The sequence below is a fragment of the Pseudopipra pipra genome, chromosome W (genome assembly GCF_036250125.1).
Source record: "Pseudopipra pipra isolate bDixPip1 chromosome W, bDixPip1.hap1, whole genome shotgun sequence".
Taxonomy (NCBI): domain Eukaryota; kingdom Metazoa; phylum Chordata; class Aves; order Passeriformes; family Pipridae; genus Pseudopipra; species Pseudopipra pipra.
This window is the reverse complement of record NC_087580.1, coordinates 64,552,709-64,580,543: the sequence shown is the minus strand read 5'-3', so window position 1 is coordinate 64,580,543 and position 27,835 is coordinate 64,552,709. Positions and strand designations below refer to the sequence as shown.

The window sequence follows — 27,835 nt, the reverse complement described above, 5'->3', positions numbered from 1 at the left end:
CAGAGAGACAGAGTTTGGGGTAAGAGACTGTACCAGATCCCCCAAAACTCCCTTGGAGACCCTCTTGGAGAAGAGGGACATGGACTCCTATTTTAGAAGAGCCTTGGAGTGCTACAGCACAGAGAGAGAGGAGCTGAGAAGCTCAAAAGACGTCCTGGAGCTGGACCAGGACGGCCAGATGGAATGCGGGGGGAGTTGACCTTGGTTCTTCCCCCCCCCTTGCACTGCTGCCGCGGTGGCAGCCTGAGAGACAGAGCACGGAGCTCTGCAAACGGGAATTTGAATCCCCTGAGGAAGGGACTTTCACGAAGATGCCCCTGCATTTCGTGATATGCCTGTGGTGATGCGAGTCTTGTCCCTGCTGGCAGTCCACAGGTGAGGCCTTCGCTTGGACCGAAGGAGAGCCGAGGGGCTTGGAGACCCCCTTGTGTATGTTGAACAGAGATCCAGCTACAACAACCCAGTTACTGCTGCATGGAGGACAGAAGAGGAGCTGCTGCTTAAGGACTGGAAGGGATCTGTCCTTCTTTCCCTCCTGGACTTTTATTTGGAGGGGAGAGGAGACCTGATCCACTGTAAATACTATATGTCATGGTAGAGATAGTTGTAATCATGTCATGTGTATAATGTGATGTTATATTTATTTGTACAGTCATTGTAATATATTCCCTTTCCCCCACTTTGAGTCTGGTGTGTTTTGTCTGGAAAAACCCATCTCACATTAGGTTGAGATGTGGGAGGGGGGAATGGAGCTAGGGAATTGGATTTCGGGACTATCTCAAACCATGACACTCGAGGCTGCCCACTTGGGTTCTGGAGCCGAAGCTACAGGGGATCTGAAGCCAACTACACCCCAACAGAGAAGGAGATCCTAGCGGCTTATGAAGGAGTACAAGCTGCCTCTGAGGTGATTGGCACAGAAGAACAGCTGCTCCTGGCACCTCGACTACCAGTGCTGAACTGGATGTTTAAGGGAAAGGCGCCCTCTACACATCATGCCACTGATGCTACATGGAGTAAGTGGATCGCTCTGCTCACACAGCGTGCCCGTATTGGAAATCTGAATCGCCCTGGGATCCTAGAAGTCATCACAAATTGGCCGGAAGGTGAGAGTTTTGGTCTAGCAGATGAGGAAGAAGAAGAGCAGGTGGTACGGGCTGAGGAAGCCCCAGAATTCGATAAACTACCGAAAGAAGAAGCACGCTATGCCCTCTTCACTGACGGTTCCTGTCGCCTTGTAGGAATGAAGTGCAAATGGAAAGCAGCTGTATGGAGCCCCGCCCGACAAGTTTCAGAAGCTACTGAAGGGGAAGGAGAATTGAGCCAATTCGCAGAGCTCAAAGCTGTCCAGCTGGCATTGGACATTGCTGAACGGGAGAAGTGGCCAAAGCTTTACATCTACACTGACTTGTGGATGGTAGCCAATGCTCTGTGGGGATGGTTGGACAGATGGAAGAAGGCCAATTGGAAACGCGGGGAAAAACCATCTGGGCTGCTGACACGTGGCAAGACATCACTACCTGGACAGAGAAGCTCACTGTGAGAGTCCGTCACGTAGACGCCCATGTGCGCAAAGGCCAAGCCAATGAGGAGTATCGCAACAATGAACAGGCAGACTGAGCTGCACGAGTCAAGGTGTCACAGGTGGACCTGGACTGGCAGCACAAAGGAGAGTTGTTCCTAGCACGGTGGGCCCATGATGCCTCAGGCCATCAGGGCAGAGATGCCACCCATAGATGGGCACGAGACCGAGGGGTGGACTTAACCAAGGACATTATTTCCCAGGTTATCCATGACTGTGAGACCTGCGCTGCCATTAAACAGGTTAAGAGACTGAAGCCCCTATGGTATGGTGGACACTGGAGTAAGTACAGGTATGGGGAGGCCTGGCAAGTCGATTACATCACACTGCCACAAACCCGCCAAGGTAAGTGCTATGTGCTTACCATGGTGGAAGCCACCACTGGATGGCTGGAGATGTATCCGGTGCCTCACGCTACTGCCCGAAATACCATCCTGGGCCTTGAAAAGCAAGTCCTGTGGCGACATGGCACCCCAGAGCGCATCGAATCAGATAACGGAACTCAATTCAAAAACAGCTTAGTTGCCACCTGGGCAGAGGAGCATGGCATCAAGTGGGTGTACCACATCCCATACCACGCAGCAGCCGCAGGGAAAGTTGAACGACATAATGGCCTGCTGAAAACCACCCTGAAGGCATTGGGTGGAGGGACAGACAAGCACTGGGATCAGCATCTAGCAAAGGCTACATGGTTAGTTAACACCAGAGGTTCCATCAACCGAGCCGGCCCTGCCCAGTCAGAGTCCCTCCACACCGTGGATGGAGATAAGGTCCCGGTGATTCACGCGAGGGGTGTGTTAGGGAAAAAGGTTTGGGTTAACCCTGCCTCGAGCAAAGAAAAACCCATTCGTGGGATTGTTTTTGCCCAAGGGCCCGGCTGCACCTGGTGGGTGATGCAGGAAGATGGAGAAAGTGCATACCTCAGGGAAACCTTACTCTGGGGTGAACTGGTTGTAACTGTATACTTGTATCTGTATGTAACCCTGTACCTGTATCTGTATTTGTATCTACCTATTAGTGGATGTGTACATAGTTGGAATACTGCATGTACGTATGAGGATCGAAGATTTAATCTGATAAAGTGTGGTAGCATGGGAAAGAAAAATTAGGGGTGGATAATGTTATAGATTAGGAAATCGGGAATTTTTCTTCCCCTGCCCCACTCCAAGGAAAAAAAAAACGGAGTGAGCGGGGGAAAGGGAGGTTATTAGCATTACAAAAGATGTAGCCTGCCTAGGTTAATGGCCCATTTGGAGAGAGGGAGGTGGGGGCTGGTTCTGTTCGGGGAGGTGAGGGGCAGACTGCGTGGCTGGCTCCCTGGGTGCAGACAGGCATTTTGGGGAGGGGGACCGGAGGTCTAGTTTTCTTTTGGCTGTTCATCCTGGTGAGCTCGACTTCTCATCCTGCTGGCTTCGACCTGCCTGACTGCCCCACTCCCCGGATCTGCTGTGCTTCATTGGAGAGTTTGCTTGCCCGCGGGAGAGAAGGAGGAGTTTTTGAGACACCACCACCTGAGACAGCGGTGAGTTCCTGTGGGAGTGTACTGCCTGCCTTCCTTTTCGTCCCCACGGAGGGAAGGATCCCCCATCTCCTTCTCGGCTTCCTCACGCAGTCCGAGACCGCTCTCTCCAGCCCCCCCTCTTCCCGCGGGGTGACTGCCAGAGCTCACAGCGCCCCCTGCCGACCACGACCAGGTACTGCAGGTCCTACACCTTCCAGCGGTCCAACAGCGCCCCCTGCAGGCCACAACAGGGCGTTGCAGACCCTGCACCTTCCAGCGATCCAACAACGCCCCCTGCAGATCATAATTAGGACTGTGCTAAAGGGCAGAGAAGTACTTATTTAGACTTTTTGTTGTTGTTGTTGTTGGTTTTTTTGTTTGGTTTTTTTTGTTTTGTTACTGTTTTTGCCAACATACATATATCTTTTAATAAAGGGTTGTTATTTCTTCTGTTTTTGTTTTCCACATTTTCCTCGAGTAAAGCCCCCTTAATTTGACATTACAATTGCAGAGAGAGAGGAGTTTGGTTTACCTCATAACTCATCCTCTTTAGCAAACAGTCCAGTCCCATCTGACTGCGACAGTCCCTCCCCATGAGAAGTTATCTTTGCAAGAAAGCACTCTGAAAGCAGAATACACAGAAGCATGTGAAACTTGGGAAATTTTACATCATTGTCCAGACTCTTCTGAGAATTGTCCAAAGCTTCCTATGCAGAAAAAAAGGGAGGAAAAGGGCACTTACACTACCAGGCTTTAGGACCACACATTGAAGTACTTGTGGAGATCAGAGTCAGCAGAGAGGGACATTTTCCAGGGGTGCCAAGGTGACCTCTTCAATAACCTAGAGACTGCTGACTGCAGAAAGATCAGCCTCCATGTTTAGAGACTAAAGCTCAGTCCATACAAATCCCCTTTTGGCCCCCTCACTCAGACCTGGAATTTTCTTCAAATTAATAGATCAACATCAGGGCCAGGGTTTCCAGATCAGGATTTTGGCACTGGTGACACTAAGCGCCTAAATACTTGTTTCAGCAGAATTAGAGGACACTCAGACTCAAATGTCTAGTTTCTTTAGAGGAGAGGAAAACCAAATAGGCATCTCAAATCAAGCCCAACAAAACAACTAACCAGAAACAACTAAACTGTGATAAGAATGATCTTACATAGTAGCTGGAGGAGTAATCCTAGAAATACACATCCTGCCATACTTCACCAAGATTTGTTTTCCTCTGTATATTTCCACTTTTCAAAGCCCCTAAAATAACCAAAGCAGTATGCTGCCATCACAGAACAACACAGGCACCATTACATCTTTAAAAAACAATGAACAACTCTACATAAAATTTGAGAGCTCCTTTGCTACATCATAGTTTATAATTTCACCATGAACTGAGCAACCAACCCACAAGGGAAGTAGAATTATGAAACACAGCAAGAGGATCTGTTTGTGAGGTACCCATGTCAGTACTCAGTGTAAATTATACTTCTGAGACAGGTGCACATCTGGGAGACCTCTTATCTTACCAGGATTTTCACCTGGATGGGAGAGAACTGCATTCCTTGCAGGATTTTCATCCAAGTGTCCACTACCTACTGGAAATTAAGCCCAAGTCTCACTGCTTGGCATTACTGATGAAGTTAGAGAGTACAGAGACAAGAGGGACCACAAAGACACATGCAGACTAACTCTAGGCAATTTGGTGGGAACTGCATATGGGACTAGAACTACTCTACAGCGGTGGCTGTGATCTCCAGCAGACACAGGAGAACAGAGCATGTCCCAGCCTTGTCTTTCTTCTCAGCTTCAGCCAACTGCCCATTTGGCACCAAAACAGTGGGATATAGATACACTCTGCTCCACTGGTGACAAGGGCAGGGGAAAGGCATTCATCTCAGCAGAGGACAGAGGTGTCAGTAACAAGCCAAGTTTGGTGCCTGCTAAAAGGCTAGGAGGAGCACCCTTGAGTCCTGCATTTTAGTGAGTATTAGGTAAGACCAGCACCCTGGAATGCACACGCTTCATGGCTGGACCTGAAGAGCATTGGACTTATTCTCCCCACCTAGTCCCATGTGAAGTTTGAGGGAGTCTGAATGTAGAAGGCAGCAGGGGATTCGGGAAAAGCCTGAGCCTCTCCTACAGCAATCAAGATGACAACAGATGCTAGCTCAATGTGAGCTAACAGCAAGTTATCTTGCTACATGGAAAGCTTCTAGCTTGCATTAGACAAGACCAAGATGCACTCTTTAACCACAAAAAAAACTCCACAACGTTTTATTTATTCCATTGGCTTATTAGAGGAGATGGCCAACCAGAACAGCTAAAATGGGAAAAGTTTCCACAACCTGAGACATAAAGACGTGCTGGGTTTTAGGCAGTTTATGAAGAACCCATGAGCTACCGCAGCAGCATACTAAGGAACCTTGACTCATCTGGAAAATTGATAGATTTAGTTCATTTTGAAGAACAAGAACACTCATGTCCCTAGCCCCCATTTCCTCTCAGCACCTCTGCAGGCCCTCAATGTAATGTCATCCTGCAATAGCCACACTGCAGAACAGCCTATACAAACTCCTGTTGTGCAAGCCGATACCTGGGAGAAGCAGAAAAGGAACAGTGGATCAATTTTTGCTCTTGGCACTGCTGAAAACTACAATTCAAATTCAAACACATTTTTGAGAACTCCTGCACTTTGGGCTTGATGGGCAATACCCCTGGGGAATCTGTCCCTGGGCTCCAATTAGTGCAGCTTAAAATTACCGTATTCCTCTATGCATAAACAGTGTCATTAGACTTGTACTTTTAAAACATAAGATTAACCCAGGTTAGGGCCGGGCACTACAGATAAATTAGTAGTTTATCTCTTATAAATATTTTTAATATTTTTTAATTACAAGTACTCCTCACTCCAGGTAATGGAACTGACACAAAATACCTGCAGACACACAGCCCCTAGACTTTCACAGAAAGCCCAGGAGCAACCACTCTATAAGAAAGGAATCCTACCTCACAGCAAAGAAGAGGAGGGGACACATGGCCAAGAGAGCCTAAATGTGGGGGAAGAGTCATTTGGAGTAAATACAATAAAAAAAGGATTTAAAAACCCCTTCATATAAAAGATCAAAGAGGTTAAAGTAAAAATAATGGTTCAAAAAGATGTACAAGACTGTTAGAGACCAACAGAAAACTCTGCCAAAAAGTAACTTGCATTTAAACCAGAAATCAATGGCATCGCACAATTTGGTTGTTAAAACAGGAAAGAAAAGTGGAAATCTGTGTAAAGATCAGCATTTATGAAGAGTTATCATTAGCTCCAGAGACCAGCGTAATTCCCATGAAGTCCTGATGGAAGGGGGCCTCCTGCCACAAAGAGTTTTGTTCCAGACGAGTCATAACAGTGGGTGTAAACAGCATTTGGGAAGAAATGTATGTCAGAAAAATAATTCCTCCAGGTTTCATCATGATTCTGTAAAAGGAAAGTTTAGATTAGTACTGTTGTCAAACAAACACAAAACCTTGTTTCACAAAAGCAGAAGGTAGCTTCCAGAGCCTTAAAAGGGATCTTCTCTGTTAATACTCCTAAAGCTTCAGGTAGATCAATGAGAAGATAACAAAGTTCTCCTGAATCTTTTTCTGAGGACATTTGGGCCAAACATTGTAGAGAGGAGGTGAAGGGTAGGGAAGATATCAAGTTTCATTAAAGTTACATCACAATGATACAAAAGATAATGGAGAGAAGTTAGACAAAGCCATTAACTGCTTTATGATAACATACGGGAAATTGAATGGGAAAGTGCCTGCCATGTCATTACCTCAGAAGGCTAGTTTCTAATATTGCACACAACTAAATTAAATCTCTCTTGCTTTGAGTACCACATTAGAGTAGCACATTTTTAAAGGAAGACAATGTAATTTGTGTTTGAGGTTCTGAAAACTAGAAGTTAGATTACATTAGGAAATATAAAGATATAAAATCTAGTTCATTTATGAATCAGTGCATAAGAACAGTAGTCAGTATGCCTTACACTCAAGCAACCAACCATTCAATACCCTTTCATAAAGCTTTTGTAGAAAGCAATTCTGCAGCACTTCTTGCTTCTCAAGATTACAGTTATTGGTTACATGATCACTGTTTGACTGGGACACATTTCATACAATAACTTCCATTACTACAAAAAGAACCGGTGTAAACTCCTGTATAAAGGGTTTCATACAACTACAAGCTACTCACCAGCCAGCCTTTCCCAGTAGTCAACTTCAAAATTTCACTTCCTCCTAATTTCTGCTTCTGTCCATAGAGCGTACGTGGGGGCTTTTCATCCAGGAATCTCTGGGCTCGGATATCGTAAAACAATAAGGAACCTTGCCCCGTTCCCACTGTGATGATGTGCTCGTAGAAGCTCACCGATCGAATACCTGTCAAATAGAGAAGGGACACACAATGCAGTAAGGAAAATGGATGTTTTGGCCCTGCAGTGCTGCTGCTTGATGTTTAATATTTTCTTTAAGAGGAATTACCTACTAGTATTCTCAACAACACACAAGTTTGAAGCACACACTACCATGGAGCAATAAAGACAAATGCCATTGATGCTACTGAAACAGCAGCTTCAATTACATATACTACTTCCTTTCTCCTCTGATGTCATTAGCTACACTGATGGTGCATAGTAAGAAGCTTAATTCTCAGCAGGCCCCAGCTCTAACAGATAAACAAAGATCACAAGCCATTTAGGATCAAGAATAGCTTTGTTCTGTTTTTCACAAGCCTCTAAGTGAACACACCATGAGTACATGGCAGCAGACAGAGGAAAGAATGTTACATTGGTTTCCTCCACGAGCTCACACCGTCTAGCTACCTGCCAAGCTGTGATGTGACTATGTAAGAAAAATTACTGTCCCAGCTGCTACCAAGTGCATTTTGCTGGTCAACAGGTATAAGCATAATAATCACTAGTCACTTTTAAATAATTTTGAGGCTATCCCTGCTTAAATATTCTCACACCAGCACACCTTACTTGGTAGTTAGTACTTTTAGCACTTCACCGAGCAATGAAAACAGAATACTACAAGCAAAGCACCACCATGTTACACCAGCACATGGGAAGCTACAAGTTTCCAGTCCAAACAAAGCATTCTAACACAATTCATTTATGACATTAGATTGAGTAAAAGAGTACATCCTGTTTTCCCAAAATCTTAGTCTGAAGCCTCAGCTTCAGATTAAACTTCCTTCCCTTGGAAATAGTCTTGTGGAGATTCTATACATAGGAATTTGCAATTTGCAAAGTGTCCTGTAATCTCATCTCTATTTATTGTGCAAAAGGTTTGCTCTGTCTAAGTACTCTAACCCAAACAACTCTTCTATGCAGATTAAACCCCACCACATCTATGCTTCCCCTTTCTGCACAACATGAAGGCAGGTTATAAACCCTAGAGCTTTTTAACCTGTCTTTAAAGTACCACCGAATTACAGGAGGGGAAGAGTGAGTTATGCCAGCTACATTCACATGCCAAGCGCTGTCACTGTACTAAGTGAGGCTGAACATCACAAAACTTGTGACATACTGGAATACACCCAGCAGTACACATGACAGCAGACATCCAAGAAGTGTAGATGCAGAGACTTTCCCCTTCCCCTCTGTACAGAATCCTAACTAGAAACATATCCTCATTCTTCCACCTCCACAACCTGATGTTACGTCCACAGCCACCAGCATCTGTTACACACACTTAGAACAGGCAAGGCCACATTGTTGTGTTCCAGATATGAGGTGAAGTCTTGGCTGCAGGTTTAATAGGTGGGAAACCACTGTGCAAGTCTCACACCTGCTGAAGTAGATTTACCAGATTTGTACAAGAATCTCTAATTCAGAGAACTACAAGTGCATCTGAGCAACTTGGGAGACATCCCTCCCCCCTCATTGTTGTCCTGAACCGGGTTCTTTCACCCAGTGTGCAAGAGTCCGATCACCACAGAGTCCAGGTATTTGATTTATTTACAGTTCTGAGCAGTAAGGGGGGGCTGGGTGGCAAATCCACAAAGCCAGCACACCAAGGCAAAGGAAGGCCTACTTATATGGTTACAATCTTAGGCTATTAGCATATCTTACTTAAGTCACTACTTGGCTAAGTTGCTATTGGCTTATCATTTCTCTACTGCAATTTAAAGGCATAGTGTCCTAGTTAGAACAGCTGGGCCCAGTTCATCACTGGATGGGTGTAACCCAAAACTGTGTATTCTATAGCCTTCCATGCCATTTCCCAGAAACTGTTGTCAATAGACTATTTGCACCCTCTGCCCAGAGCAGTCTGACTCATCAGGCTACAAACTAGGTGCTAAGAGGCCTGCGAGATAGAAGGGTGTTTTTCTCCTCACACCCATTGAGGAACCCCCCCCCCCCCCCCCCCCCCCCCGCCCTGAGGGAAGTACTGAGCATTCCTGCCTGAACTGGAGAATATATAATCTTGGAGTCTTGGGACTTTTTTAACCCCTCCTGGGATCCAGAGGAAGACTGCAGATCACCGCTCTCAACCAGACTGCAGACCACCACTCTCGACTGGACTGCAACCACCACTTTTGACCAGATTGCAACAGCACTCTCACCAACAGGTTTTCCCCCTCTCCCTTTACTTTGGACTCAGGGGGCCCAAAGAACACCACTCTGTTCATGCCCCAGGGTGCTGGGTTATACATTTGGGTTTTGTTGGTTAAAACCAATTGTTTGTCTGTATAATCGTACTTATTGTATTATTTTATTAAATTGTTATTCTGACTTATAATCTCTCTTTTGGGTTGAGTTCATTTTCCCCTGCTGGTTTACCTTTAAACCAGCACACATAGTGTCCCAAGAAATCATGGCACATGCTCAATGAATAGTGGTCTTCTTGTGAGTAGGGGGTCCCTGAGCTAGGGGTGTGATTTTCACTATTATAATGAGCAAAGTTCATCCCTAGGGCAAGTTCTCATCACAGAACCAGTCAAAACTGGGGGTTTGTTGGCTCATCATTAGACATCCTGGATAAGAAAGGTGTTTTCTTTTTTGTTTTCCCCTCTCTTCAAGGACTTAGGCCATCAATTTTCTGTTTTCTACATTCCCATGGTTATTGCTTCAATTGCTTAACCACTGTTATTCATCTTGTTATTTGGAACTTTGCTCCTGTTATTCATCACCAGTACAAGGGCCTGGCTCTGGCAAATACATGCAGAAAGCTTTAAGCCCTCTGTAGTCAGCAAGAGCAGTCACTTGGATAAGAGGAGAAAGGCACAAGAGCAGACCTCCTCTTATTTTTGCTTCAAAAGTGCTTATTGACAAGCAACCCAATAGAACACTTACTTAACAGAGACAGGTGATGGAGTATGAAAGCAGATGGCATATACTTTTCAATGCAATTTATTAATAAAAAGCTATAAAATACAGAAGAACTGTGAATCTTTCTCTAACCAAAAATTTTAAGAAAACTGAAGGAATCCATGATGTACCTGCTACTAAGTAGATGTTTAGAACATGCTTTCAAGAACAGCATTTCAAATTGGCTCCTAAGGAGTTGAAGTACCTCAGATTAATCATTCCCATTAAACTAAAAGCACCACTTGTGCCTAGAATTGATCACAGTAAGCTCTCCTACATTCCCATCACTCTACCACCTGTGGGCCTGGACTATTTGGGTGAGCAAATTGAGTCTTACTCCTGAGAGGCAGGGAGCTCTACAAATCCCAAAAGGAAATGAAGATGCAGTAGCATGTCCTATGCAAAGAATAGACACAGTCTGTGCTGCACAAGCTCTGTCCACTGTATTAACATTGCTGCCTTCAGGATTATAAAGTCAAGGGCACACAACATTGCTCTGCAGGTCAGTCAAGCAGAAAGCAGTTGCTCTAACAGATCGAGAACTACAGTCCAGGGCCTGCACTTTCCCATACAGCTGCTAAGAAAAGCAACAGTCACAAGATGCACTAAAAAGCATTAGCTACCATCTCACATAGAACAGACAGGGTTATACTAGGTAAAAACCAGCCCCAGTTTCAGTCTGACAACCTTTCTCTGACCTGCTTTTGTATACAACACTAGTGAACTGAAATTAATGTGGACTTACCATGTTCATTGGGTGCATTTAGAAGCTGAAAGCACGTTCAAGTAACACTTCGAATCACTTAAAAGCCAACCCAGATTTTAGTTTGCAAATCAATAAACAGCCTACTTTCTAGAGGTGCTGCAACACTCCAAGTCCCAGTGAGACCAACAGAAAGCTGAAACAGTCAGTATCTTGGGAATTAATATGGTGCCTCCACCATCACACACACACACACACACACAAAATTTGCCTACTATGCAGAATAGAAAACAGCATTGAACAAAGGCTTTCTCCAGATATGAACTAGCACCCCAGAGATAAATGCCTAGAGTCAAGCTAAATAAGGACTCCAACTTATTAGTCTGGGATTAATATGGTTTAAAATGGGCATCACAGCACAGTGCCTTCTCATGCTTGAAAATAAAGAGTATGGGAAGAAGCTTATGGGACCATGTACCCTGCAAACCCTCAGGCTCAGCCCAGGTGTAAAGTTCAACTGGACATACCGCATTCACATCAGAAAAGGAAAACAGCACTCAAATCTGCAAACTTTTTAAAGAGTAAGCTTTTGTATATTTAAAGCAAATAAATACACACTGATGATTAAGTGTCTCACTCATGGCTTTAAAATTACAAAGCAAGCATTCACTCACAGCACTGACACCCAATATGATAGCATAGAGCAGATAGTATGCTTTTTTCCTGTTCCCAGAGAAAAATGCAAAAATAGACAATAGTGGTATAAAGACTGGATTTACTTTGAGATGAAGTAAAACAGAATAAGACAGTAAAAAATAAGCAGAAGTAAAATGCACAGTGAAAGTTCAGTAATAAGCAAAATGTATGCTTTCAAAAGTTAAGTAATATTTCAATGGTGTGCAATGTAGTTGATCATAAAATCACTGATGTTGTCCTTCATTAGATTTCAGAGTTGCTTTTATGTTTGGTTTGTTGGTTGCTCAAGGAATAACGTCATAAAAGCAAAACCTATATATGCTTTTAATGATTTAGTCTATCACATGAAAAACCCTTCCTATTTATTAGAAGCTTACCTTATTGCAGTCTTAATAGCTACTTCTGCAAGCAAACAATTTGAAGCACACTCTGACAAATTTCTTACCACTGCCGCGTTCTTTGGAACAGATGGATTTAACATTGTGAGAAGGCTGCCTCGGATCCAGAAAGGAGACATGTGCCTGTGATCCTACTGCATACACTGACCACTCCTGACCATAAGCCAAACACACATTCTCCCTGCAGTATGGCAACTTTGTGGAAAGTAACTGGAAAGAGAGGAAAGACAAATCAATACATTATGAGAAAAGAGCAAAACATTAATAGAACAATTCTGTAAGCTATGTTCAAGGAAGCTGAAGTGAAAAAAAACAAAATGCAGCTAAAAAATAAGTTCATCCCAACAGTAGAACTTTAAGAGAAAAGCAACAACCTGACCCAGAGAGAAAAAAATCTGAAGGAGATTGGATGCCTTATCTGAACCAAACTGAGATGATAAAGGTTGAAGCCAAGTATTATGCAAAGAAAGACATTTTGGTATATTGTTTTACATTTTTCTAAGCTGCTGTTATTTCTTCAACAGGTATACACAGACATCATCTCTCAGCTGAAAAAGCTTACTTCATACAGTAGTATAGATATTTCTGAGTTTGATCTGCAATTACATTTAACTAAGTACAACTTCCTTAATGAACGCTGCAAATTAAGTATCCGATATACTCTATAGAAAAGTTCATTTGAGCTCACCCAGAACTGGCAGAAAGTTAAGAGCATCTCTTACCCTCCAAAATAAGATGAGTGGGAAGTTTCTGTCTCCAAGTTTTATTATTTAGGACATTGCATTTTACATAAAGATTTTAAGTGTTTGTCATGGATAAGGAATGGTATTCCCCAATTTAGTGTTCCCACTGAATCACCCCAGACCATGTGCCACTCACTCACTTCCTCCCTACCTCCCCGTGTAGCAGGATGGAGAGGAGAATTGGAGGCACAAAAAGGTAAAGATCACAGGCTGAGCTAAGAACAATGTGCTAGAAACATCAATGAAATAAGAAAACGAACAGTAACAACAATACTAAAGACAGGAATAGAGGTGGATTCTGCCCCTATATATCTTAATGGCATCAGGGTACATTGCGCACTGGTGTCAACCAAAGCCTTATACTCTTGTGGTTCTTATGTGCCATTGAATCCACACAGTCCAATAGATCCGAATGTCCCTTTCCTCCACCTGGCTGGAGGCAGGGCCCCTCTAGTTCTGGTCATAGTACTTGTTGCTCACTTCTTGTAAACATGAACTGGAGGCCCCTTCAAGAGGATCAGAAGTAACATCAGCCCTTCTATTCTGTCTGAGGACTTGCCCACTGGAAACTGGAGGGGCATTTATTTGAAAAATTTCCTGTGGTGGTTGTTCTTCCTTTCAACTCATATCTGTGCTGCAGGGCAGAGGTGTATTTTCCATCCCGCTCCCTCATGTCCTCTCCGTCATCATGAAGGTAAAACCTCGTGGTGTTGTCCCCTCTCTCTTGAGCAGGAGGGCACTTGCTCCAAATAGCAGAGACACTGGTCTGTACTGGAGGGGTATGGGACATTTTCTCTAAATTGCTGGAAGTCCTTGGACAGTCTTTCCACAGCCAAAACGCAGGCCCATAGGGAGAAAGAGAGACTTTCTTCATATTGCTGGAGTTGGACAAGCAAATTATCCAGTTTGTTCTCCTTCTTTCCATGACATCACTGCCAATGAGTTGGGATACAATGATGGCACGCTCCGTAGGAACTTCCGCCACGTGGTTTGTGTACAATGGACTTCATCTGAATCTACAGGGGACTGCTTGTTACTTGAATCCTTATAGGTTACCTCCAGCACAGCTAATTCTCTCAGGTACTGGATACTTTGCTCCATGGTGTTCCACTTGTCTCAGTGCACTAATAGATCGTCCTTGAAAAGATAACTTTCTCTCATGTTTGACAGGAGTCGCCTCCAGAGGCTGAGGATTTCTGTCCTCTTCCCAATCCCCTTGTCAATGCCTGCAGCCCTGGACAGGGATTGCAGCTGCTTGGCTTCACTACCCTCTAATTTCCAACTGTGGGTCGCACTATTCCAGCATCAGAGCAGCAAGGTCACAATGTGCTCACCCAGATGGCAGCTGAAATCTTTTCGCATATCTCGCATCTCACCCCAGGGACAGGGATTGGGTGATTATCTCTGGTCCTGCCTCTTCCTCCTGTTGTGAGGGCCCTGTTTCCTCTTCATCCCTCACTAAGGGAACTGATTTTGTCTTGCATTTCTTCAACTGTATAGGTACGACTGCTACCAGCACGGGTTGTTCCTCTGGTTCAGCTGCAGTTTGAGTGGCCACAGTGCCTGTTGGTCTGCTTTCCTCCTCCTCCCCCTGAGGGTGCTGTCTAGTACTGAGCAATGTCTGGTAAATAGTAGCCAGGGCCCAGCCCATTGAATAACTTTGCGCCTCTCTGGAATTACCACAGTATTTTCCTTTCAAATATTCTGCCACTTTATCAGGGTCCTGTAGTTGTTCAGGGGTGAACTTCTAAACCATTGGAGAAGTCCCCAAAAACTTGCCCATGTCCTCCCACCTTCCATGCCACTCATGACTATCTACCCTCAAGGCAGATCTCTGAATGACCTTCCTAAAATTCTCTTTTGTAACTCTAAACATGGTGTGGACCACACTGAGGAGACCTGGCAGACTTAGCAACAAGAACATGCTTTCCTTAACATCCAAGGGGAATTCAGAATTGCCAAAAGCTGTTGTACCAGGCCTGAAGGAGGAAAAGGGGGTGAAAAGCTGGAGAAAATCATCCTCTCCTTTTCCCCCCACAGACTGGGTACGATTATTAATGAATTCCCAGAGGTAGCACCTGAGGTAAGGGCAGGAGAGCAACACTCAATACACATCCCAAATGACCCTCATTGCCCTTGATTTTATCATGTCATAAACTGAACAACAAAGCAATCCTGAACCCTCTCTCTGCTCTGAAAAAGGGCGTTGCCAAGAGCACATAGTGAATATATAAGAATATACACAGGGTTATGTACCACAACCATGTGAACAGACCAAGCAACATTTGACCAGTGGCTCCATATCTAAAACAGCAAATGCTTAGATCAAATTTGTTTCCAACCCATGCTGGTCAGATTTGTTGTTATCTCAATGCTTCATGCCACACGTTGGGTGCCAAATTGACTGTCATGGTGTAGGAATGGTACTCCCCAATTTAGTGTTCCCACTGAATCACCCCAGACCAAACACTGCTGCTCTTTCTTCAAGCATTTAAAGGAGATAAAGAATAGTGAACAGCCTTAAATGCTCAGCCATTTTTTAAGTTTTACAGCAACAGAGAAGCACCTTTGATAATGTGTACTCTGCTTTCCAAAGATGAAAATAACCATCCAGGGACACAGCTCCCAGCTCCTATTATTAAAAAAAAAAAAGTAAGAGCATTATTTTCTGTATTAGAGATGTCCTTACAAACTCACATTCTAGGTTGATTCTCCAGTATATTTGATTAAGATTATTTTTTTCTTTTTCAAATACATATGGACAGTTTTAGGACTACTCAACTGTCTTGCGTATCTTACTGACCTTGTTCTTATTGTTGAAAGCCAATGCTCGGACTTTGCAGTTGTCAGGATTGGTGTTCTCCTTAGGGATATCCTTCAGAGCCCTGTGTGTTATGTGGGCATAGACAGGAACTTGAGAGACATTATGCCTGGCATTGCTTTTGGACAACACGTCCTCTGTGACTTCCCAGAGACCCATCGAACCATCCCGGGAACCTGAATAAATAGTCCATAACAGCATTTCACATATACATAATTCCCCTTTTTAAAAAATGAACTGCAATAAACAGTAAGGTCTGAAAGAAAGAAAGGATACTTTAGATTAATTTAATCTAACCAAACACACTGTTGGTGTCTATATATTAATTATTGTTAACAAAATCATGATTTTACTGAGCTGTAAAGTTGATAACATTGCAAACTCATTGTCAACTGGTTTGTCTATGTGGTTTCCAAGAAGCTAGATCACCTCATCTGTTTTCAAATTTATTAGGATGCATCAAAAAACCACAATCCTGTACATTAGAGACTCACATGTAGAATAAACTCAGAGGCAACTGAATAGCCTATGCATTCAGCCTGAGCCTGGCTTACCAAGGCCAAGATTGACAGTCTGTTAAGCCAATACAAAAACCTCCAAGAAAACTCTGTTGGGTTTACAACAATTTTAGATCGCTTGATTTCTGACAGTATGTTTATGGATATGTACATGCACATTAGTGAGCTGAACAGAAACATCTATTTAAAACAACAATTTGTACCAAATCTATTTTTAATTTCTTTTTTAAACTCATGCAATCTCTTATTTAAAGAATATAACACAGGAACTGAGTCTGAACAAGCAAGAACTCATTTTATTTTTCTACTGAATTTGAAGATATTAATACAAAATATGAATCAATAAGAGTACCAATACTGAATGAAGGAAGCTAAATGTCTATGGTTCATAAATCAACACAGGTTTAATCCAAGGTCCTATACCCATCTCTTCTGGTGTTTAGGTAACTCACTTCTAAATCAGCTCTGACAGATATGACATGTACCTCAATTTCTTCCCTACACAACGTGACAATGTTTTTTTTAATGCAGATATTTGGGTTGGAAAATTTCAAGGATCAATTCAAGGATTAGCTTTTTTTTTTATATTACTGAATTCTCAATTCAAGTATTTCATTTTTATACAAGACTTACAATTTTCTGTCACCTGCAGTTTGACACCTCCTTGTACAGAATACTACAACCCTCTCAGCACAGAAAGACAGTAAACTACTACATTAATTCAACTGCATATTGCTGCCTTTACCTAAGTTAAGTAATATTTTATGAAGTTACACTGATTATCCAACTACACTGACTAAAAAGTCAGTAATTGACCTTTTCTATTACAACCTTCTGTATTAATTACCATAGTATTTATGCATATATATACACACACACACCACTTTACTGATAGCTTGATAAAACAGAGTTTTTATTAATCAGTCTTTCATAAAATTTCAGGAAACCAATACTGTTCTGCTGTATTCAAAGTTGTTAACTGACAACCAACATCCCTCTTGAAATTATTCTTGTGTAGGATCCTTCCCCCTTGAACTTACTGTGTTTAGACACCTGCTCATGGCAACACCTACTGTAAAGATAGCAGTATTCCCTCTAATACTAGAAAAAAAAATTCAATCTAGACCAGGGTCCTACAACAACAACAAAAATAACCAAAACAAACAAACAAAAAGACAAAGCACTGTACTAAGACCAAGAATGGTTTAAATAGGCAAAGTAGTTCCAAGTGATTTCAAATGCCTTATAAAAGTGCTTCCCTAAGACCTATCAAGTGCTGTAAATCAGTATAAAATTCTGGGAAAAATAATAAAAATTAACTTTACCAGAAACAGCCATAGTATCGCTTATCCATGCAATTGAAAATATCCAGTCCTTATGTCCATCCTAAAAGTAAAGAAAAAGACAGATTTTCTGTGCCATTATATTCTGCAGTAGTCTCAAGGCAGACCAAAAAAAAATCAAAGTGAAGAATACTTAAGTGCAAACTCAGAAGGAGAGACCTATGTTAAAAACATATAAATAAGTTTCCAGTATCAAGCTGGAGCAGTTGTATCTAACAGTAATTTTAACTTTTATTGATTTTAACCTGTATAATTAATAGAGAGCAATTAGGTGATAGAAAAAGATCTCTGATCAAGGACAAATTAATCTCAATTCTGAAGACTTGGATTTTTTCCATTTTGAAAGCAGTGTTCTTTACTTCTATAAAGTAGCTGCATACTTTTATTTCCTCAAATGCACATCCCTACTATAAAAAGAAACCAAAACATTATGATTACAATATATGACCTACAGATTAATTTTTCAGGAATTTTTTACTCAGCAGGTGAGAAGCCTATGGAGAAAAAAAAGACCATAAGGCTCTAGTTCTGTTTGAAAAGCTGCAGTCACAGTGGCACACAAATGAATAGCAAGTCATGCAAATCTTCAGAGTCAAGCCTTTCTGCAGCTGGTTATCTCCTGCTGCAGAAACTCTGACCGAACCTCTGCTGTTGTAGTTAATGTCTATGCAAAGTCCTGAATCAAAAAGGAAAAATAAGAGAGAAGTGCTTACAGGACAACACCATACTCATTTCAGCCTTTTTTCTTTTTAAGAGTGGGTGTTTTAAAAAGGTCTCACAATGTTTCAGAAATAAAAACAATACCAGAGTCTATCAAACTGCCACGAGCCACTGGGTTAGAACTAATCCTCAAAGCCAAATTCTGTCTCTGAAATAATACATATATAAGCTACACTGGAGAAGGGAAAACCTTGAATCATCTTTACAGTTTCTCAAAAGACCTTTTTCACTAAATCTAGTTTCAGAGATCATCATCGCCACAATTAGACTTTTAACAGTTAAGATCTTGTTACATTTTCAACGCTTAAAAGTAATCTGAAGTAGACCTGAATGAGGGTAAGGAAGAAGAAATCTGACTCAGAATCCTGAGAATCGACTCGCATGTTTATGTACTCACTCATATTTAAGATATCTTGTCAAAAAAGACAACTTGATCAGGAATATTTTCAAGCTTTCAGAAATTCACTCTCCACTACAAAACTCCCAAATCTTAACCTTGCTCTGACCTTATGCACTTCAAAGTAGTAACTCTTGGGACAGAATACACTTTTCCCAAATACTCCCACTTACATCTCCCACACACACAGGATCAAGTGTAGGCAGATGATAAATTGCAAGACTGTTGGGGTTGTCTCCACCTGTGGCCAGAAGGGTCCTTGAGGGGTTGAGCTCAATGGCATGAATACCACATCCCTGCTGGTTCACCATGCCAGGTTCACGATCTTTCAGAATAGGAATCTTGGTAATTTGACCGGTCTGGACATCTATTACAAATAACTGGGGGGAAAAAAGCAGATACAAGTCATTATTGAACAGATAAGAAAACCAAGATGGTCAAATATCCTCCCTATTTTGAACTAACATTCTTTTAAATGTAGAATCCACAAATGCTGCAAGTATGGTTGAAAAATGCATATATTCCTTCCTAAAACAACTAAACTAACTTAATTACAGTGGGTTTTACTTTAATCACCCATCCTGGTTTTGGCTAGGATAGAATTAACTTCCTTCTTAGTAGATGTTACAGTGCTGCATTTTGGATTTAGTACGAGAATAATGTTGATAACACAGTGATGTTTTAGTTGTTGCTTGGTAGTGCTTACTCTAAATCAAGGACTTCTCAGTTTTCCATTCTTTGTCAGCAAGCAGGTGCACAAGATGCTGTGAGGGAGCATAGCCAGGACAGCTGACCTGAACTGGCCAAAGGGATATTCCATACAATATAACATCATGCTCAGTATATACAGTGGGGGGAGTTGGCTGGGAGCTGCCAATCACTGCCAGGGGACAGGTTGGGCATTGGTCAGTGGGTGGTGAGCAATTGTATTGTGCATAACTTGTTTATCTTGGATTTAATTTCTCTTTTTCTTCTTATTATTATAACAATATTTTATGTTATTTCAATTACTAAACTGTTATCTCAACCCACGGGTTTTATGTTTTTTCCAATTCTCCTCCCCATCTGTGAGGGACTGAAAAAGGTTATTAGAGTTATTATTGTCTTGAAACAACTCAGTGTGTGAGGGGAGGGGACAGATTGGGTTCTGCCAAGGTGGAATGGTGCTCTACCCCCCCATAACCCCACCTCCTTGAGAGCCTCTAGTGCAGCTGTCAGTCACTGGCACACTGGGAGCACTGCCCCACACCACACCCCCTGAAGCCCCTAATCCAGCCTCAGAATGGCTAGCACACTGGAAGCCCAACCTGGAGGGGGGGGGTGGTGTGGCCACAAGAGTTCAGAGCAAACAAAACCAACACCATGTGGCTACTGCACAGTCACAACCTTACTGTCTGGACACATGGAAGCTGGAATTGCACAGAAATCAAGGTAGTAGCTATAATTCTCTTTTTCTCTCTTCTTCTCCTAATCTCCTTTCTTGATATTTGGGTAACATAAAGCTGGAGGGGTTGGATTTTGCTAAGTTGTATGGGTTAGCATGTGCTAAGTCATTGTTTTGTGAAATGATTTATTTTGGTTGAATGTTGCCCTTTAAACTTTTGCCAAGTTCCCTTATTTTCTAAAGTTTGCCAGTAAAAGTATGTTATTTGACCTCCTGGGAAATGTGTAGCTTCTTCTCTCACGCACTCTCTCAAGGTATAAAAAGAACTGAAGGCCCTTTAATAAATCCATCAGGTGGATTTTTGGAGCCTTGTATATTTTTGAGGTAAAACCCCTTCAATGAGCTTGTTGATTTATTTGCTCTCACAGTTGTTGCACTTGTTCTCAGAGTTGTGTTGTGTGGGAACAAGCTTAGTCACTCTGCACCTGCATTTAGTTAATTGGAATCAAAAGGGAGGACTGACCTTGGCTGAGTGTTTTGACAGAGAGAATGTTGTGTTTCTCAAAGTGGAAAACCACTTAATGGTCCGCATGATAGCATGTGTTTCTGCTCATGGCTGAACACAGCCACCACATGATGCAAGTGTGAATGTGTGGGATCAAAACACTGGTTTAGGATGATCCTGGGAATTCTGGTTAACTAAAAGACAACACCAGGTGCTGTTTATGAGAGAATATGAATAAAAGGGGAACACCGAAAAAGATCAGTGGAGAAATCCCAAAATCAACTTCTGTATGTGTATGCAGCCTCATCCTTTCAGCACCCATAGTGTTGTGTAACACTTTACTTGCAGCATGTGTTCCCTGGAGTGGTGTTTATCTATCATCCTTGAGGCCTGGGCCAAGGTTATCATTTTGTTGTACTTTGTAATGCTGGCCTATGATATGATAGAACTGCTGGTTGTGAAACCAACCTGGTATGTGTACTCAGCATTGCCATCCTATCTGTACTTTGGGAGCCATCTATTGGGAACTATTAACAGTTACATCTTTTGCCTTTTCTCCTCAGATAGCCAACCTATGGGGGACACATCTTCCAATATACATCCATCCAACATCTTCCTTCTCCTCCAGGATGATTACAGTAGTGTTTGAGAATTTTAAAGATTTTGAATATCCTTTGAATACCCTTGAAACCAACCTGGTCCTTTTGCTAGGAGCCAGCATGTTGTTGCATGTAGTTCAGATCTTGTTTAAGGTTAAACAACTATTTAAGAACATCATCCAGAGATCTGCCTCGAGACTGAATAGTTCTGAGTGTCAGGGTGTGTGGGAATAGTATGGGCAAGTACCTAGGGCAGTGGGCACCGCCAGTGTTTTGGAACCTCATCCCTAAACAAGTGCAGAATTCAGAAAAAACAGTAAAATATTTGCAAAAAGTGTATTGTCACCCTGGCAATTCCAAAGAGACACAAATCACTGCAATGTCCTGGGACCTGACCCAGGCCTATCAAGTCCTCTTCAACATGACTCAGTATCCTCAAGAGGAAAGAAGGTTTCTGAACCCGATGACAAAATGACAGGCCCTGCAGCTACTCTACTCCAACCCCGGCAACAGACACTGCAGCAGAACTAGAGAACCAACCTGTGCCAGTACTAGTTGCCCCTGTACACAAGAAGAAATGGACACAAAAAACACCTCAGTAAAGGAGGATAAAGCAGGGCCATCACAGGAACAGGAGGAAGAGACAGAACAAGACCAAGAGGTAACCAAGTATCTATCTACCAGAGCCTGAACTGCAAAATCTATCTTCCCTTATATACAATACTGTGAGCAGAACAGTTTGCCAGGCTCTTTCATCAAGTATACTTCCATTTTTTGACCTGCATTTCAGAGACAACAGTTTGGGGGGAAGGAGGGGGGGAAACAGGGACCCAACAAAGTTACCAATTAATTAAATATAAGTGCCCTTCCCATGCATCTTAAACTGAAAGCATTGACTTTATACAGCAAGATTAAAACCCAGGCCTATTAAATGCCATTTCAAGGTAGCATGTAGACTCATGTCCTCTGCTGCTGCCCCTGCACACAGAACAGCAGATGAACAGGCAGCCCTATCTTTTAGTTGATGATACGAATCAATCAAAGGGTGCCACCTTGAGCTACAGCATGTTTTTATTATGCAAGCAGGACAGATGTAGATTTACAAGGCACAAACAACACACATGAAAGAGACTGCTTATTCCTCACATAAGAAGTGCTTGACATGCTCTATGCTCCAGCTCTTCACATACTGCTCTCAGAAATCACAGGCATGTTCTTGTCATTCGTACTAACATTTGAAAGAAACCCAAGATAAACACATTGACCTGCTAAAAATAGAATCACTAAGAGAAAATCAATTGTGATGAAGTTTCACAATTGGCTTAAGCCAATCTTTGAGAATCCACTTGCCTCTTCCTCATCCACTCAGTCTCACCACTCCTGTGACAGCAACTAGTCCTCAGGTAGCTGTAAGGTCAGCTGGATTCTATTTCAGGCTTAATTACTGTTAAAAGACTTTTCTTTATATAGCTAGGCCTTGCTTCTTAAGAGCTACTACATGAAAGCCTCCTGCTGTGTAACTATGAATAATAACAGAACATCTGAATTAAAAAAAAATACACACACCCCCCCTCAAAAAAAACCAAAACAAAACACTGTCCCACACAGGTCAGATCACTGAGCATGGCTTTTGCAAAAAAAAAAAATCTTGAGGCAAAGAAACAATCACACCAACTGATATACTTTGAGGTTTAAGAGCTGCTTGATGTATACATTCTTTACAACACTCAATTCATTTCTGTGGCACTAACCAACTTGCAAAGAAGAAATTTGGGATTTTGCACTAATTCAATCAGAATTTCATACATGAAATTGCAACCTCAGCCAATGAAGTTGGGCCACTAACTCCAGCAGAGAGCATTACTTAAGAAGTGTGATCTTCTCCATTTATTAATCACATAGAACATTATTTTAATATTTCCCTATAAAGTGATGCTTTGGAAATGTGAAATCTAAAAGAGTCAGAAGTGGTTTCAATTTTTGCTAAAGCATCTAAAGATACATAAGCAAGGGAAGTTATTTGAACACTGAAAATAGATTTAGAGTGGAAAAAAATTACAAAGTGAAAACGCAAAGGATAATCCTGAAGATCTGAAATTAACTTTTTTCAGCTCTGAAGAATATCTAGAGTTTAACCATAGTTTTTAGTTTTGTAGTAACTTTTTGAAGTCATAGAATCACAGAATTGTTAGGGTTAGAAGGGACCTCTGGAGATCATCCAGTCCAACCCCCCTGCCAAGGCAGGGTCACCTAGAGCAGGTGACACAGGAACACATCCAGGTGGGTTTTGAATGTCTCCAGAGAAAGAGACTATATGACCTCCCTGGGCAGTCTGTTCCAGTGCTCCCACCCTCAATGGAAAGAAGTTCTTCCTCATGTTGAGGTGGAACTTCCTGTGTTTTAGTTTATGTCCATTGCTCTTCATCCTGTCACTGGGCACCACCAAAAAGTCTGGCACTGTCCTCTTGGCACCTGCCTTTGAGGTATTTAGATGCATTGACGAGATTGCTTCTCAGTCATCTCTTCTCCAGACTAAACAGACTCAGCTCCCACAGTCTCACCTCATAAGAGAGATGCTCCAGACCCAAGTCAGCAGCACAGAACCATACATAAAACCAAATGATAAAAAACTTAGAATAACGAAAATAGAGCTTTACTAGCAAGTTTTGCCAGGCACGTTAGCTACCATTTAGCAAAGTTAGCGTTGTTCTGACAGTGTGAGTAAAGTTTCTATTTCTCCTATCTCAGAATGCCCAAATAAGGAACAATATAATCTTAGAGAAGTCCTAGAGAATAAGATAAGGGATGTAACTCAAACAAGATGTAAATTAAGGTCTGTGTACCCAAATAAGATAAAGAACAAACGCTACGTTTTTTGTGGTGAAACACAGTGATGCTGTGCCTGCTCAAGAACTGAGGTCAAGACAACAAAGAAGACCCAGAAGGACCAAAGAAGGACTTCCAAAAGGGGTGTGACTATGTAAAGCAAACTAATGAATATGTATTAAGTAAGCAAGAATATCTAATGAATATGTAAAAAGTATGTGTAATAAAAAGCCCTGTCTGTCATTTGGTACTTTTGATTAGAGGAGCTATCCTCCAGCATGCTGAATAAAGAATGCCCTTTTTAACACCTACGAATTGGTGTTAAGGAGTTTGTTTCTGCTGCTTTTCAGTATCAGTTCATTAACTTTACATTTGCAGGACAAGAAGAAAGATCCAATTCCACTGTTGCTTACCATCCTACAAATAGATGTAAATCGCTCTATGTGGATTAGACAGATGCTGCATAAGGTACAGGCCTCGCATTCAGGTTTCCAGTCATCTGCATAGTGCCATATTTTCAGAGGAGAATGGGTGATTGTTAAGCATTACCTTCATTCAAAATTAACTGTGCACAATTTGGACTCCGCACCTAATTACTTCCTAATATTTTCCTTGGCAGTCTACATACTTCAATTATGATAAGCATCATTTGGGAGTGGAAAAATTAACAGAGAGAAGAGAAAGATAGGTGGCACTTACTGTGTTGCATTTTGTTCCACACACCACTTGTCGGTGGTTCAGCCACTGGGAGGCAAATACTTTATTAAGGATTCCAAGGTGAAATTCTCTCTCCTTCAGGAGGCTGGGAAGCTGCTGGGCTGCATACCCATGCAACAAACGGTGGTAGCTGGACTCATTCTGCATCCTGACCTCTCTACCTTTCAGGTAGTACACCACAGACCTTTTCACTGGGGGGAGTCTTTTCCTTTTCTGAACTGAGTGATCCCACCCATACTGTGGAAAAGAAGCATGGAACTTAGATAAAGCAACTAGAACAAACTAAAGACACAAAGCCTTCTAAATTCAAAGATATTCTCAGCAAAATACTGAAGCCTTCCAAACTACCCATGGCATACTGTACACGAAGATTAACTCAGAAATACTGATAAAGCCTTCAGCAACGTAAAATTAAACATAAATATTTCCTAAAGAAGTAACACTGCCATGATATTGAAAACAGCACACCCTGGTTTGGCACCGTTGGGACACCAGAAGCTTATAGAAACAAGAGGAAGCCAAGAAGTACTTTAAATGGAAAAGCAGCCCCAACAGACTCCCGCCGTGAGCTCGGCAGGTTTGAAGGTGACACTGCGGGGGCCATCTGATACTGATCGCGCCGTTCATCGGCCTCTTACGGCCCGGCCTGGGGTCGCCCCGCAGTAACGCTCAGCTCTGGGGCGGCGGGGACTCGGCGGTTACGGGCCGAAGAGAGAGCAGGGACAGGGCTGCCTGCCGTATGGCACCGAGACACCCCTCGCCACCGGGGCCAAGACTATTCCTCCCCACCATCCCCCACCACCTCCCGTCCTCCCCAGGACACCTTCCCCAAGCACCGAACCCCCCCCCCCCCCCCTTTCCCCACCTCAACCGGGCACCGGGACACGGCAACCCCCGATCAGGGTCACCCCAGGCACGGGCACGTAGGCTTCTACCCCCATACACCCGTTTCCGCTCCCCAGTCTACCTGCTCCCCCTGGAGCCCCCCGGCGGCAGCCGTCGCCGCTTTCCGCTTCCTGCTAACTGCTTTCCGGGCCATAGTAGAAGAAGGAGAAGAAGCCGGAGAAGACGAGAGCCAAACCCAGGCCCCACATGGAGCAGGAGGGGAAGGGAGCCACCGGGATACGGGGCATGTAAGTGCGGGGAGCCGGGCCCAGTCACTCCCTCCGCCACAGACCCTACCGACTGCGCTTCACGACATTTTCCCCGAAATGTTTTTACGACAGTCGCACCGCTCCTTTACGACGGCTGCCCCACCCCGCCCCGCCCGAAAGCCTCGTTTCCTAGCAACTGGAGGAGGCAGGGCAGCGAGCTGGCCCACACTCTTTGTGGTTGCCAGGCAGCGTGGCCGGGGCGGCGCCCCCTGGCGGCGGCAGCGGGAGCTCGGAGTGAAGCTTCCCGGCTTCGCCCTATGTCCGTTACCCGGTGCCCTGCATGGATCGGCGGGGCTGGCTGGCAGCCTTCCCGGACTCCGTCAGTTTGAGCATAAGAGAGGCCCTATATTATTAACACCGTTTCCAGCACAAATCCAAACCCGAGCCCCATACTAGCTACTGTGAAGCAGATTAACTCTACCCCAGCCAAACCAACACAGTGAACGTTTACTGAGAGCCAGCCTGTGAGCATATTCCTGTTGATTGTTGTCGTGGGTAGAGTGGGAACTTCAGGCTAAGTTTATTAGAGAAGCCCTCCCGTTGATTCACAAGGTGCAGAAAGGAATCCCTTGCTTTCTAAATTTCTTCTCAGAGAGGAGCCTGGCTGCAGCTGGATCCAATCTTAGCCCCAGACTTTGTTTAAGTCTAAGGAATTATAGAGGTGTGACTGAACCTTTGTACAAATTTGTCCCACAGGATTAAGGATGGCAAAACAGATATATTTATATAAAAATGAATGATTTATTATGATAAATGATTAGACAAAAATATCTTAATCAGAATTATTTACTTTGCAGTCATCATCACCATGGCTAGGCTTCGCGAATGAAGATTTGGGAAGGACTCTACCCACATTTGCTGCAAGCGCACTGATGGCTAAAAAGGCCAATGCGAGATAGACAAGTCCGGTTGCAAAAGGCACAGCAGAAAGACTCTTTAGGTGGTAACTACGCAGTATAGAAGCTAAAACTACTAGTATAGTATAGTGCACTATATCAAAGCAATTATATGAAAGCAATTATATTAAAGCTAGAAAAACCCCCAAACAATTATTAAGTAGAGATTGATGTTACTCACCCACACCAACAACCAGCTGTGTCAGCTTTAGCATTTTTAGATAAGGATGCTTTACCATATCTGCCACATCTTCACCTCAATATCAGGATGTTTAACTTTGGGGTTGATGAGTCAGACTGGTTTTAGCATAATTCAACACCAAAAGCAGCATGATACACCCTCTCAGTCCACCACTGATAGCTTTGCAAAATAGGGCATTGTTCAAGTTGTTTTACCCCCTTCCAGGCAGAGCATCCTGCTACAATTGTAACATGCACAATCTATACTGAAATTCTCCATCTCTCCTGTGGGAAAATCTGACCACAAGCATAAAACACCTCTTCCTCCCCTTCCACTGCTAGCCCAGAGGGACTAAAGCCTGGCACTGGCTTCCCTTAGATAGACCCTTTTAACTAGCTTGGCTTTATCACCTGGCTTCTCAGAGTGAATACAAAAGCCCAGTGCACTTTGCTTGGTGCACGAGGGGCTTGGTCAATCTTTTAGGTACTCTACTCCACCAAGAAACTCCCTTATTATAGGGGAATTAAAGGGCATACAAAATATTTGTACTTGATTATGCTGCTTTAAAACTGATGTGGATGGATGTGTGCTTTTCCTTATGTTCACGTGGCTCATATGTACTTTTTCCTATGCTTATAGAGGCAAAAATTAAGAGTAACCCAAACCCAATGATCACCAATGAGTGACATTGTAGAGAAAAGAAAAAAGAATACAGGAAAAGAAATGTGATGTACAGGCAGACTGCAAAGAAAGCCACCTCCTGACCACTTGAAACCCTCTGGTGTCTCAAGTCACATGAAA

The 27,835-nt window shown here is 42.9% G+C and overlaps 1 protein-coding gene across 2 annotated transcripts; it reads right to left on the bottom strand.

The window, feature by feature from the left end:
• Nucleotides 1-6,353: 6,353 nt before the first annotated feature.
• On the bottom strand, nucleotides 6,354-25,992 carry LOC135405110 (DDB1- and CUL4-associated factor 12-like). 2 transcript variants are annotated; one of them, XM_064639820.1, is made up of 9 exons: nucleotides 25,771-25,992; nucleotides 24,786-25,040; nucleotides 18,946-19,152; nucleotides 17,638-17,698; nucleotides 15,777-15,970; nucleotides 15,540-15,605; nucleotides 12,278-12,440; nucleotides 7,313-7,497; nucleotides 6,354-6,547 (listed from the first exon to the last, which is right to left on the bottom strand). In XM_064639820.1, the coding sequence occupies exons 1-9, from the start codon at nucleotides 25,840-25,842 to the stop codon at nucleotides 6,389-6,391; spliced, it is 1,362 nt and encodes a 453-aa protein (XP_064495890.1). In that variant the 5' UTR covers nucleotides 25,843-25,992; the 3' UTR covers nucleotides 6,354-6,388. The 2 variants fall into 2 exon arrangements, with proteins under 2 accessions (XP_064495890.1, XP_064495889.1); XM_064639819.1 differs by lacking the exon at nucleotides 25,771-25,992 and adding an exon at nucleotides 25,669-25,757.
• Nucleotides 25,993-27,835: the final 1,843 nt, after the last annotated feature.

Coding starts and splice junctions, on each gene's coding strand:
- LOC135405110 (XM_064639820.1), bottom strand. CDS start 25,842: ATGGCCCGGAAAGCAGTTAGCAGGAAGCGGAAAGCGGCGACGGCTGCC. Junction 25,041..25,770: donor GGGGGCTCCAGGGGGAGCAG/GTAGACTGGGGA, acceptor TCTTTTCCACAG/TATGGGTGGGATCACTCAGT. Junction 6,548..7,312: donor CTACTGGGAAAGGCTGGCTG/GTGAGTAGCTTG, acceptor TTCCTTTTACAG/AATCATGATGAAACCTGGAG.